The 12665-nt window shown below is 38.0% G+C and overlaps 1 protein-coding gene and 1 pseudogene across 1 annotated transcript in view; both read right to left on the reverse strand.

The window, feature by feature from the left end:
• The window catches only part of THSD7A (thrombospondin type 1 domain containing 7A), a 434259-nt gene that overhangs the window by 70037 nt on the left and 351557 nt on the right, over nucleotides 1-12665 (reverse strand). The window contains exons 10-11 of the mRNA XM_047097264.1: nucleotides 10147-10279; nucleotides 8396-8499 (exon numbers count right to left, since the gene is read on the reverse strand). Of these exons, the coding sequence (XP_046953220.1) occupies nucleotides 8396-8499; nucleotides 10147-10279 (237 nt within the window). The remainder of the gene's footprint in view (nucleotides 1-8395; nucleotides 8500-10146; nucleotides 10280-12665) is intronic.
• Nucleotides 8858-8989, reverse strand: LOC124525287 (uncharacterized; annotated as a pseudogene).

Below are 12665 nucleotides of genomic sequence, written 5' to 3' on the forward strand. Positions count from 1 at the left end.
ATACTTACATTTCACATTCTACAAAATCATTTAGATTTAATTCTGGTAGAGGGAGAATTAGAACTTCCTCCCCCACCCCCACCCCGATTTTCCCTTCATAAACTTTTTAAGCAACAGATGATTCAGGACCAAGAGGGTCTCTGCCATATAAGGCATATTACTAAAGAGGTTTTTTTTTGTGATCCATTTGAGAATACATCTGGAATCCTACTGGATTCCACATAAAGGGAGTGACATCAGATCTTAGTGACAGGTCAACAGTATAATGAACATTCCTTGGCAGGCAAGGATGCAGAGGGGGTGGGGGGATTAGGATAGGCAGGCTCAACCCTGGGAATTATTAACCATATTTCCATCTAACCATAGTTCCATAGGAAGTACACTTGGTAGGAGACAGCATGAAGATCAACAAGGAGTTTGAACAAGAGCAAATCTGAGGTTATTTTTATGAAATCTCAGCATCTAACCTATGATACATTTGCATCATACTCTTGGTATAAATGTGTCATAAGATAATAAACACTGGAATAATACATATGCATTTTAAATAGTACTAATTAACATATCCCCTTAGGGCAGTTTAGAGAAAAAAATAAATTGTCCAAAATTGTCATTATTATGAGCCATGTATTTAATTTTGAATGCAAGTCTAATAGTAACTCTAGCTACAGCTATTATGGCTATGTTTCAATGATATAGTCACTGACCAACTGGTAAAAGTTAGCCTTCTAAATGTTATCCAAACAGCCGACATACGAGTAGAGAGAAGAGAGTAAAAGTTACTGTTCTATTAAATGTTTATACACAAGTGACTCAAATAGTATAAAGCAAGGATAAGCTGTCTATTCACTTAAAGATTAGAATGTGAACATAATTTCATGTTACTTCTATTTTCTATATTGACAATATTATAGGAAAGATGCCCATTTCAAAGGCCCTCTAATTTCCCTATAACATTTAAGAATGATTTAATTTTTAAGGTAGACAAATATGGTCTATTCCTCCTTCAAAATATCTTTCTCCCCTATTTCTCATACCATTAGATAAAATTTCTTGGATTTCATCATTCCCAATATTTAAAGCTTTGCTAAAATTCATCACTATGTCTAATTCCCTATCGCAAAAATATTCCTTCTTCCTCTCCTCAGCCCTCTCCTGATATTCAAATCCTCCTGAGTGTGGCCCTTGGCCTCTAACTCATTCATAGGAACAATAGATAAACTTCTCAATGCACTATTCCCCACAAATACAGATTTTATTTCGTGCCTTTTTTTTGCTTATGTCATCCTAGATTCAAATGTCATTTCCTCTGTCACTATACCCTATCAGTGTTTACCTCTTTTTATGTTTTCTTACTTCTTTAGTGGTTATTGTGTATACACATTATTAATGTATTACTAATATGCTTAGAACCAAAATCACATATACCCTTAGTATATTTCCCATCATTAAGAAATAAACACAAAATATTTATCATATACTTTTATTCTCTTGACAGCCTGGGCCCACTACCACATAGGCAACAAGCAACATGTAGCAGGTACTCAACAAATACTAGTTTTATGAAAGAATAAATTGCACTGAACGATATTCAGGAAGTTTGAACTGGCTTTTAGGGACTGGTGTTAACCTGTTTTCACAGCTTTGTGAGACAGCTATATCAACAAACTGACACTTGTGTACAGTGGGATAGACATTTTATTTAAAGACAATGCCCTTCGGGGCGCCTGGGTGGCGCAGTCGGTTAAGCGTCCGACTTCAGCCAGGTCACGATCTCGCGGTCCCGGAGTTCGAGCCCTGCGTCAGGCTCTGGGCTGATGGCTCAGAGCCTGAAGCCTGTTTCCGATTCTGTGTCTCCCTCTCTCTCTGCCCCTCCCCCGTTCATGCTCTGTCTCTCTCTGTCCCAAAAATAAATAAAAAAACGTTGAAAAAAAAAATTAAAAAAAAAAAATAAAGACAATGCCCTTCATTATTGCTGTGGACTTAACAGTGTCCTCCAGAAATTCATGTTGAGGCCCCACTCCCCAATGTGATAGCACTTGGAGACGTAGCTTTGGGGAAATAATTAGGCATAAATGAGGTCTGGGTCCATATATGAGATTAGTGCCACTGTAAGGAAAGACCAGAGAGCTTGCTCTCTCCCTCTGTCATGTGAGGACATAGCAAGAAAATGATCATCTCCAAATTAGAAAGAGAGACCTCACCAGGAGCTGAATGGGCTAGCAACTTGATTTTGTATTTTCCAGCCTGCAGACTGTGAGATATAAATTTTTATGTTTAAGCCACCCAGTCTATGGTGTTTTGTTACAGCAGCCTAAGAAGACTGAAACACAAAGTTTTAAGCATTTATTTTATAGGGGATTTCTAATGTTTTTATAGATACACTTGATAAACAAAGACAAATATTCTGTTTGTAACAGAGTAGCAAATTCAATTTAGAGAAGACTGGGTGAAAATTATGTGATTGTGGGAATGCTTGATACAAAATTTTCCTTCACCATTATTTCACATTTCCTTTAAAATGTAATGGGATTGGGTCATAAATAGGCACATAAATTCCAATGTACTTTTCAAATTTTCAGAGCATATCAATTTTCTTTCAAAGCACTTTATGTTCTGATGTAATGGTTCTGAAATATATAGAATGTAGCCTTTGTCAAGACTACATTTATGTGGTTGGAATAGAATTCTCCTATACTCTTCCATCTGTGTCATGCTAAGTCATTTCTGACTAAGGCTGATTTTGACTAATTTGCTTTACAGTGAGCGTTGAAGCTGGGATGGTAAGCAGTTATAGTTAGTTACTTGTTCAAGAGACTCTGGGAACATAACTGCTGCCCAAATCTTTTGCAATGCATCAACACAGATAATTCCTACAATGAGAACAACTATGCTATTAATAGCAAAAATGAAACTCTGTCCATAATGGCCGCTTTATTCTTAACAGTTGGCTAAAAGATAGGAGTAGGTGACTGGTACAGAGGAAACCTTGGACGGTTGGCTTGTAAGCTGGCAAAATAGAATTTAGAGTTTTATTTTTCTACTACTGTGCAAGGTTCAAATCATTTGAGAAAATCTGAATCATAATAGGTGATTTTGTAAGTGTTCTGCTGAGTGGTACATACCATATGAGACACACATTCTTTCCTTTCTATGTATACTTAGTAAACTAACTTTTTTTTTAATTTGTTAATGTTTATTTATTTTTGACAGAGAGACAGAGTACGAGCAGGGGAGGGGGAGAGAGAGAGAGAGAGAGAGAGAGAGAGAGAGAGAGAGAGAGAGGAAAACACAGAATCTGAAGCAGACTCCAGGAGCTGAGCTGTCAGCACAGAGCCCGACACAGGGCTGGAACTCATAAACTGCAAGATCATGACCTGAGCCAAAGTTGGACATTCAACCAACTGAGCCACCCAGGTGCCCCCAGTAAATTAACTATTAATGTCCAGTTCTTGGATATGGCTGATCATCTAGACAGGGGAATTATGAGGGATTTCTCATTTGTCTTCCATATCTCATATATAATCTGGTTTTAACTTTTTAAAAAAAGTTTTTACTAATAAAGTTTTAGAGCCAAGTTTTTATTCCTACCCCCCTACAAAGAATGCTATAATTTCATTCTAAAGGTATTTTACCATTGTGATAGTGTTTAAAGTCTACGACTCTCGTATCTAAAATAGTTACTTTATTGTTGAATTGAATGAAAAAACTTCTTCCCAAGTGACCAGAAAAACTTCAGGGATTTTCTGATCTTGAGTAATGACTGTATTATTAGAAGTTGTGACTATATTACTGATTACATGGCTTCAGAGTTTAGGTCAGCAAACTTTTTCTGTAAAGGGCTTGCTAGTAAATATTTTTGGCTTTGTGGACCATATGGTTCATGTCACAACTGCTCAACTTTGTCTTATTTCCATGGTAGCAGCCTAGACCATAGATAAAGAAATAGGTGCAGCTGTGTTCCAATAAACCCTTAAATGCCAAAACAAAACAAAACAGCAACAACAAAAACCAGGCCATGGGGTAGATTAGATGCACAGACCATTGATTGCTGACAACTGGTCTAGACCAACAGTTTGATAAAAGCCATGAGATAAAAATTTCTATCTTTAGAATCATAGAGTGGTAAAGTTAGCAATCTCATATTTTAGTTCATATGTTGTCATTTCTAAGCCAAGCAAGGGAACAGTAAGTTGAAGCTAATATCATTAAAATTGTTTAGGTAAGAAGAAATGCTTAAAGAGGATACAAATGCAAACTGATTAGAGAAATGGAAAATACAATAACCCTTTTACCTTCTGTATATAAAATATTGTAGAAATCTTAGCTTCTCCTTGGGCTTCATCAAATTCTTTTATGGAAATGTCACTCAAATTTCTACTGGCTGTCCTAAGCAATCTCTATAGAGACTTTTGAACATTTTAATACATACTCTGATATTTCCAGTTGGTTCCCCTGCCATCATCTCTAATGCACAATATAAAATATCCATACGATCATATATTTTTTAAGTCTATTCATTTATTTTAAGAGAAAGAGAGAGCAAGCTTGGGGAGGGGAGAGAGAGAGGGAGAGAGAGAATCCTAAGCAGGCTCCATGCTGTCAGTGCAGAGCCTTACCCAGGGCTCAATCTCACGAACCATGAGATCATTACCTGAGCCAAAATCAAGAGTTGGATGCTTAACTGACCGAGCCACCCCAGTGCCCCTCCACATGATCATCTTTGACTCATTTATTTCTATCTCTGCTTCTACAGTCTGCCACTAAGTGCTAAAGTTATTTTCCTCTACTGTGTGTTGAAATCTACTTACTTTTGTCCATTCCCACTACTGATTCCAGTCTAAGCCCCTATTACTTCAGCCTCACATTATACGACAGTGTCCAGCTGGCATCCAGACCCACATGTCTTATCTTTCTAGCTTAGTCTGTACATGCTGACAGATTAAACAGTGCTTTCATCAGGTCCTTGCGTCTACCACTTATTGAACAAGGTCTAAAATACTAAACAAGATTTTGACATTTACAGCCTCCTACAAAATCACCCCAGGTTGTAGCTCACATCTCTGGAGCTTCCACCTACCTACTTTTTCTGTGAACACATTTAATGGTTTTGCTTTTTCTTTCCCCAAATGCTTAGCTTGTATAATTGATCTTATCTCCTCTCCTTTCTATTTATTCTAATGCTATGGTACAAGACAAGTCTCAGCCTTCTTTAGGTCTTTCTTAAGCCCTTTAGTTTCAAATGGCTGCTTTTGCAATGGGTTAAGTTTCACTCTTTCACCAGTGATACCATTTCCCTAACCAAATGGAAGCTCCCTGGCTTAAACATATGCATTCCTTCCTGACACATGTGGCTCTTTCTATACAGTCTTCTGAATTCAATCATGGTTGAATGAATGACCAACTAGAAAGTCTGCTGTACAGGACAGGATGGGGTAGCTTCTCTATAGTCCTTGCTGATTGATGCTAATCCTGACCATACAATTATTTGAATCATCAAAAGACAGCACCAGTCGGCATTTAGGTCTCTGATCAGGTAAGAACAAAAAGGAAAATAGCAAGAAACTGATAGGTTGATCATGCAGAGTTCTGAAAACAGCCTTGACCATCAAAGGAGGAAAATTCTGCCTTTTTGCCACTAGCAAAAGATATTTCTCTACTCCTAATTCTCCTCACTTCAAGTTTCTGTAGGAATATAGACTCTAACAATCTTTAATCTACCAAGGCAACAAAGAAAAAGGCTATCTTCACATGGAAGTTAAAGGGTTTCTTCTGAATGTATTGATGCAGAAATGATTTGTTACAATGCAACTTTCTCTTCCCAGATATCCTGGAAATAGAAAAGATTGTCGATGTAGAGTAAGAAGTCTGACGAGTATACCGAGATTAGAAAACATTATATAAGTATAGGCAGACGAAGAGGCACCAGTAATGGGAAAGCAAGAATGGAACGACCAGAAAGGCAGGAGACAGTAGCACTGAGGAAGTTGAAGGCCCCATTACCCAGGAGGAAGAATGAACAGAGGTTTTCAGATATGGATATGAGATGATCGCCAGTAATCACAGAAAGAACAGTCTTTATGCAGATTGTGTGTCAAAAACCAAAAGGCCCATGTTAAAATGGTTGCATTTATGCCAACAATGACCTCTGTGCACATTCCCTGGGGCCATGACCTAGCAGGAAGGGTAAAGAGTTAACACTGAAGGAAGACTTACTATGTACAAAGTGCTGTGGGGATCGTTATGCCCTCAGCCTCTGGGGGAGGAAATGAATGAACCACAGTTGTGTAGTGGTTAAGGAAGAGTTTGGAACTGGAGCTGTTTTCACACTTGTGCTGCTTTTACCCTATCTTGGATTTCCTCCAGTGGTGTTCTATAGAAATTCATCTGTTTTGCCTAACTTAATTTCACACTTCGATCCTTGCGCATTACGTGTGCATAGATTATAGAATATCAAAAGTGGAAAAACCCTGAAAGATCATTTGGTCCAACCCTCTTTTCTTTTTCTTTTCCTCATGTAAATTAACTGAGACCCAGGAAGGTGAAGGGATGAGCAAGCCTTATCCTGTGTTCGTGAAAGAATGAGACTAAAACTCATGTTTCCTGATTTCCTTACTCAAGTCTGTTATATTATAAACTCTATGTGGGGCCTGAGTTGCATGCAGTTGTATGCCTGACTCAGAAGGAATGAGCAAGGTAGAACAAGAAGGCCTTGTATCACTCAGTTTCTCGATGAATGGTTTGAAATGGGGAGAACAACTTTCAATTCTAAATACCTAAGGCTCTATAACTATAACAGAGACAGTTATGTTTGAGCCACTGCTGATGGTGGAGGATAAATAAGGAAAACTAAGCATGTGAAATAAAGTTCTAAAAATCACTAGGTAGTTAGTATTATTTATAAGCTAAATTTTATGTTTCAAATAAAGATTTCTAAAAGGATGATGATAAAAATAGAAGATTTTATCAAAAAGGAGCTTTTTATCTCAAATTTAAAAAGCAATCCAGGGCGCCTGGGTGGCTCAATCAGCCAAGCACCTGACTCTTGATCTCAGCTCAGCTCATGATCTCAAGGTTCATGAGTTTAAGCCCTGTGTCTGGCTCTGCAGTGACAGTGTGGAGTCTTCTTGGGATTCTCTCTCTGTCCCTTTTTTTCTGCCCTTCCTTCTAAGTAAAACAAAACAAAACAAACAAAAAAAAACACAAAACTTAAAAAGAAGCAATCCTTTCACTGTAAAGGATCACTATCAACAAAAACTGGAATTCTGTGTGCCCAGACTTTTGCATCACTATCACATATGTAACTACAAATGAGGGGCAAAACATATTTGTATGAATTAAAAAAAAAGGTGGCTGGGTATTCAATTATGTATTCAGCTACATTTTAAATATGTATCAGGAACTACACGGCTGTAAGTCAATATGAGTAAAAACAATCATGATATCTAAAGACTGAACTTGCTACAAGTATAAACAACATGTTCCAGAGCTTGAAATGTATTACCCACAGTATCTAGTAAATAATCATACTATCCAGTAAATGTTGGAAATGATTCCATCTCTCATTTCTGCAAGATTCGGTATTATCTAGTAGTGCAGACAGATTGCAGTCCACATATGGCAGATTTTGAGTAAATAAATCTGCCATTTAAAAATCAGTACTGAATATGAATAGAATTGGGCATAGCCATGACAACATTAGGGATGTCATTGCTGAAAATTTCTGGTAAGTTAACCAATTATATTACATGCATGCACCCATATAGTACATAAAGGCAAGGATATAAGGATCATATTGACTCTTTTTTTTAAAAAATGTTTTTTACTTATTTTTGAGAGAGAGAGACACACACAGAATGTGAGCAGGGGAGGGGCAGAGAGAGGGAGACACAGAATCCAAAGCAGACTCCAGGTAGTGAGCTGTCAGCATAAGCCCGACGCGGGCCTTGAACTCACGAACTGTGAGATCATGACCTGAGCTGAAGGTGGACGCTTAACCGACTGAGCCACCCAGGCACTCCAAGGATCTTATTGACGCTTAAGGTGACAAACAAACTGTTATGGAATACCAAGATCCAAAAACTAACCAAAAAACCCCAAACAAGGTGCAGGGTACAATAGTCATGAGCTTCTCAAGAGCTCGTTTTATCTTAAATAGGAATGAAAGAAAACTTCAACCAGAGGACTTATAGTCTAATGTCACACAACAAGGGACACAATTTAAAATGATGATTTTCCATGTTCCTGTGTTAGGTAGAATGGGTAGTAAGAGACTGACATCTGCTCTGTTTGCTAAGCATAGCATCAAAGTGGCAAACTCATTAAGCTAGTGGTTAAGTTAGCGACGTTGAAGAATGAAAAGCAAATCGATCGGCTGTGGGATGGGGCCTCTCACCTCTTGCCTGTCGTCCAGGCCCACAGCCCTCCTGGGCTCCAGGGCTGTCCTGTTGCACACTCCAAGGGACTAACTGGCACCTGCGCCATTTGTGAGTCTTCCACCTACAAGAGGAGAACAGAAGCCTCACACAGAGGAAGCAAACACACAAGGCGAACCAGAGACCTATGGTGGCACGGAAACATGACTCCGAGCGCTGCAAAGGGGAATTTATTTGAATATGTTCAGTCCTATGTAAGTGTAGTTTAGATCTCTATCAAGACACAGAAAAAAGGAGCATTAACTATAAAAGTACTTTCTATGGCAGTGGAGACAAGAGTCCGTCATGGTCGCTTTCTACAGAAATGAACTCTATCCATGCGCTTAGCCTTTTGTTAAAAAAGTGAAGTACAGTTAATACTTCTTACATTAGTTTCAAGTACAACCGCATTTAGCCTTTTTATTGATTAGGACTGGCATCAGTGTAAGCTATAGTACTAGAAGTGATGCATCCTATTTAAATAAGTTATGTTTATTTTAGGAAAAGTTTTCAATTAGCAATAATCGCGCCTCGGATAAACCTCATTGGCTACGATACTGCCACTGCGCAAAGCTAGGTTATGTTTATTTTATATTCAAGTTATGAAACTGTATTCAGGTCAGGAGCCTTTTATCATTTGGTTAACAATGTAGGTGTAAATCAGAAACTGCGATTACAATACATTTTACAAAAACAAATCCCCCAAAGAAATAAGTTTGGGCTGAGAGTTGTCAGGCAGTGTTCATAGTAAACATGTGATTATACCGTCTGTCATATCAGCATTAAATACAGGTAAATTAAGATGGCAGACTTGCCATCAGATACACCTTAAGTTATTTTTGATCACACCTTCTATCAATTAATGCCCTAATGCTTCATTTGTCATCAGATTGCAACGATATACCGCTTAAAGTTTCAATTAGGTGCCTTCTTTTCATAGTTATGGGGAAAATTTTCCCTAATAATTACCAACATGATGATAAACAGCTTGAATCACCTTAGTTTTCCTTGAGGTGGCCACAAATGAACAGAACAGACATCTTGTTAGCATCACTGAAATAAATATGTCATTTTGTGAGCCAGAATGCCAGCATACATGAGGAACAGGTGCTCTTTCGAGCCAGGGGAAGCATGCTTAGACTATTTATTCCTCTATCTGGAATGGAACTGCTTTTGTGTTTCATAATTATTAACCATTTTATGAATTTCTTTTTTTAAAAATTTTTAAAAATGTTTATTACTTATATGTGAGAGAGGGAGAGAGAGACAGAGCACAAGTAGGGGAAGGGCACAGAGGAAGGGAGACACAGAATCCGAAGCAGGCTCCCGGCTCTGAGCTGTCAGCACAGAGCCCCACGCGGGGCTTGAACTCACATGCTATGAGATCATGAGCTGAGCCAAAGTCGGATGCTCAACAGACTGAGCCACCCAGGTGCCCCCACTTTTCTGAATTTCTTATAGTTTATATCAACATAAGGAACTTCCCCAACTCCCCGGAGCTAGTGATATAGTTTGGAAACGTACACAAGTGTTTGTCTCCCCGGAGATAATTCCAGGGGTGGAGCAGCAACTTTAAAGAGGCAAGAGATGGCACGCACAGCCATACATCATACAGACTCCATTGAGCCTGGGGGACAGCGCTGGCTTCCTTCTCTCATCGTCGAACAGAAAATGGTCTCGTAGTGTGTGCTCAGTGCACAGCTTACAACGGTTTTGTTTAGAACTCTATTACCTGTAGCTCTGGCACACTTGAGGGGCCTCACAGGCTCTCTCTTCGTAGAGCGGGTCCGTGCAGTCCCTGCCTCCATTGGCTGGCAGCTGAATGATGACCCGGTGCCTAGCCTGCTTCTTGACTCCGGAGTCCCCTGGAAGGAAGCAGCTTTTTAACTGCTGTACTCTGCATTGACAAACAATATCCAAATAGCAGCCTGGGTGAAGACATTACATGGATTCCAGCTATATATGCTTTGACATCTGTGAATGAGCGGCCTCATCCGTTCTAATTATTTCCTAACTTCTCCAGACTCTTATGCTGAACACCTGATCAATTTATATCCCCAAAATGTGAAGAAGAGAGAAAACAGTTGCATAGTCAACTAGCCTTCCTAATGTGCAGACACAAAGTAAATGCTCTTTTATATATTTCCTTCCCCTTGAGAAATATGACAGATCTAATTAATTTATTTTCCTCTACCTAAAGTTTATTTTTATGCCATTTCACATAGTCCCGATTACCACATGGGACTCATACAGTCCTGATGAATCTTTCTTAGGAGACTATATTCAATGTTTTAATGTGAAATTTTATTCCTTTGTTATTCACTTAATTTGAAATGCATACCTCATAAATTATTCTAGTCATTTATTATTCATGTTAAACAGTCTAAGATCTTCAATTCAGGTCACATTCTAAACATCAGGACTGTAACTAGTGAAATGAAAGTGGTTTCTTAGAAGCAGAATTTTTACAGAAGCATTCAAAATAGTAATTACTGTAAGTAAATAAATCCAAATTACATTTTAAAAAACCAATGGAAATAATTAAGATTTACCTTCAATGAAGATATCAGCTTGACAGTATTAATGATATAAAGATGTCCAAATATTTTTGTATTTGAAACAGATAAGGTATAAGACTTGTCAACTTTAATAAAAGATATTCCAATTTACAATATATACCCTTTAAGGATGGATGGCCACATGGCACAATTTTACTTAGAATTGTAAATTCTTAAGTAAATTGTAAATTACTTAAAAGAATTCCCTAAAGAATTATGTTAATAGAGTTCCCCGATGCATTTACATTTTTTGCAAGATCATTAAATATTTCGTATGCAGTTACAGGAACAGAAAAATTTAGAAAGGTTAGCAGTCCCTAACGATGGATGGTTAGTAAAAAAATTAAATGAGGGGCACCTGGGTGGCTCAGTTGGTTAAGTGTCAGACTCTTGATTTTGGCTCAGGTCAGGATCTCATGTTTCATGAGACTGAACCCCACGATGGGCTGACAGTATGGAGCCTGCTTGGGATTCTCTCTCTCCTCTCACTGCCCCTACCTGGCTCTCTCAGTGTCTCTCTCTCTTTCTCTCTCTCTCTCAAAGACAAACTTTAAAAAATCTTTCAAGACGTTAAATGAAACATTCTTAAAGTAACTGAGTCAGTAGAAAAATATGATGTGACAATCAGAACTTTCCTATAAGGGACATCTTTTCTCATGAAGCTGGGGTATCCCTGAACATGGGACTCTCAGCAGTGTGGACTGAAAATTTCCAAATTAGATGGGAGAATGAATCAGATTAATGATTCCTAAATGTCTATGTAGAATAGTTTCTTTCAAAACATTAAAAAGGAAAACCAAAACAGATTTCTCAGCCAAAACCCAGAACTACTAAACCAGAATCTTTGTGAGCTGGGTTTGGGGATCTGATTTTTACAAAGCTTTCCAGGGAATTATGATGAAGAGCCAGGTTTGAGATCTACTAGAATAGATGACCCTGTATGTCACATACCAATTTAAGATTCTAGGGTTCACATGTGCCTTTTTAGGATTATTCCCATTGTGGGGGGAAACCTGTACTATGAATAATCAGAATACTACAGGTAATAAAGCAGGGAATTAGGGGCTGGAGGTAGTGGGTAGTAGAGAACTGAAGTATTTGCAAAAATTGTCATAGGCTTTTTAACATAATAATAGCAGTTTGAGTGTCAGTTGCAACTTTTACATATTAAATATAATTTATCTAGGAAAGATCTAAGAAATGCCAATGGGACGGAGTTTTAATAAAATTGCTAACGCTGCCTCCATCCATTATGTTGTCCAGTGGCCCCTATTTTAAGGTCCAGGTGATAAATTCTTCTAATAATACAGAGCTAGGAAAAATTTTGTTTCCTTTGACAATCTATTAAGAATCTTACATGCTTCAACTTTTTGCTTTGTTCATCACAATCTCAGGGCTACTTTTCTTCTCAATTGCAGGAGCTCACCTTAACTTTGACTTTATAGTACAATTTTTCTCTTCCTCTCCCCTCTCCAACTCCATTTACTACCTTCTTTTACACTTTCTATTATTTTTCTTTTTTTTTTTTTTTAGTGTTATGATCTGTCTTATATAAACTAAATAACCATTCTTATCATTTGTTTAGCATTGGGGGAAGAAGGGAGGTGTTTGTGGAACAAGGAAAAAAGGGAGAGAACACAGAGGAGCAGGTCTTCGTTTCCCAGGTGGTCAAGATTCTTAGAGTCAATAACTC

This window comes from Lynx rufus, unplaced genomic scaffold, assembly GCF_022079265.1.
Source record: "Lynx rufus isolate CCGP_SWC_20201006 ecotype Redwood Valley unplaced genomic scaffold, mLynRuf1.p SCAF_4, whole genome shotgun sequence".
Lineage (NCBI taxonomy): Eukaryota > Metazoa > Chordata > Mammalia > Carnivora > Felidae > Lynx > Lynx rufus.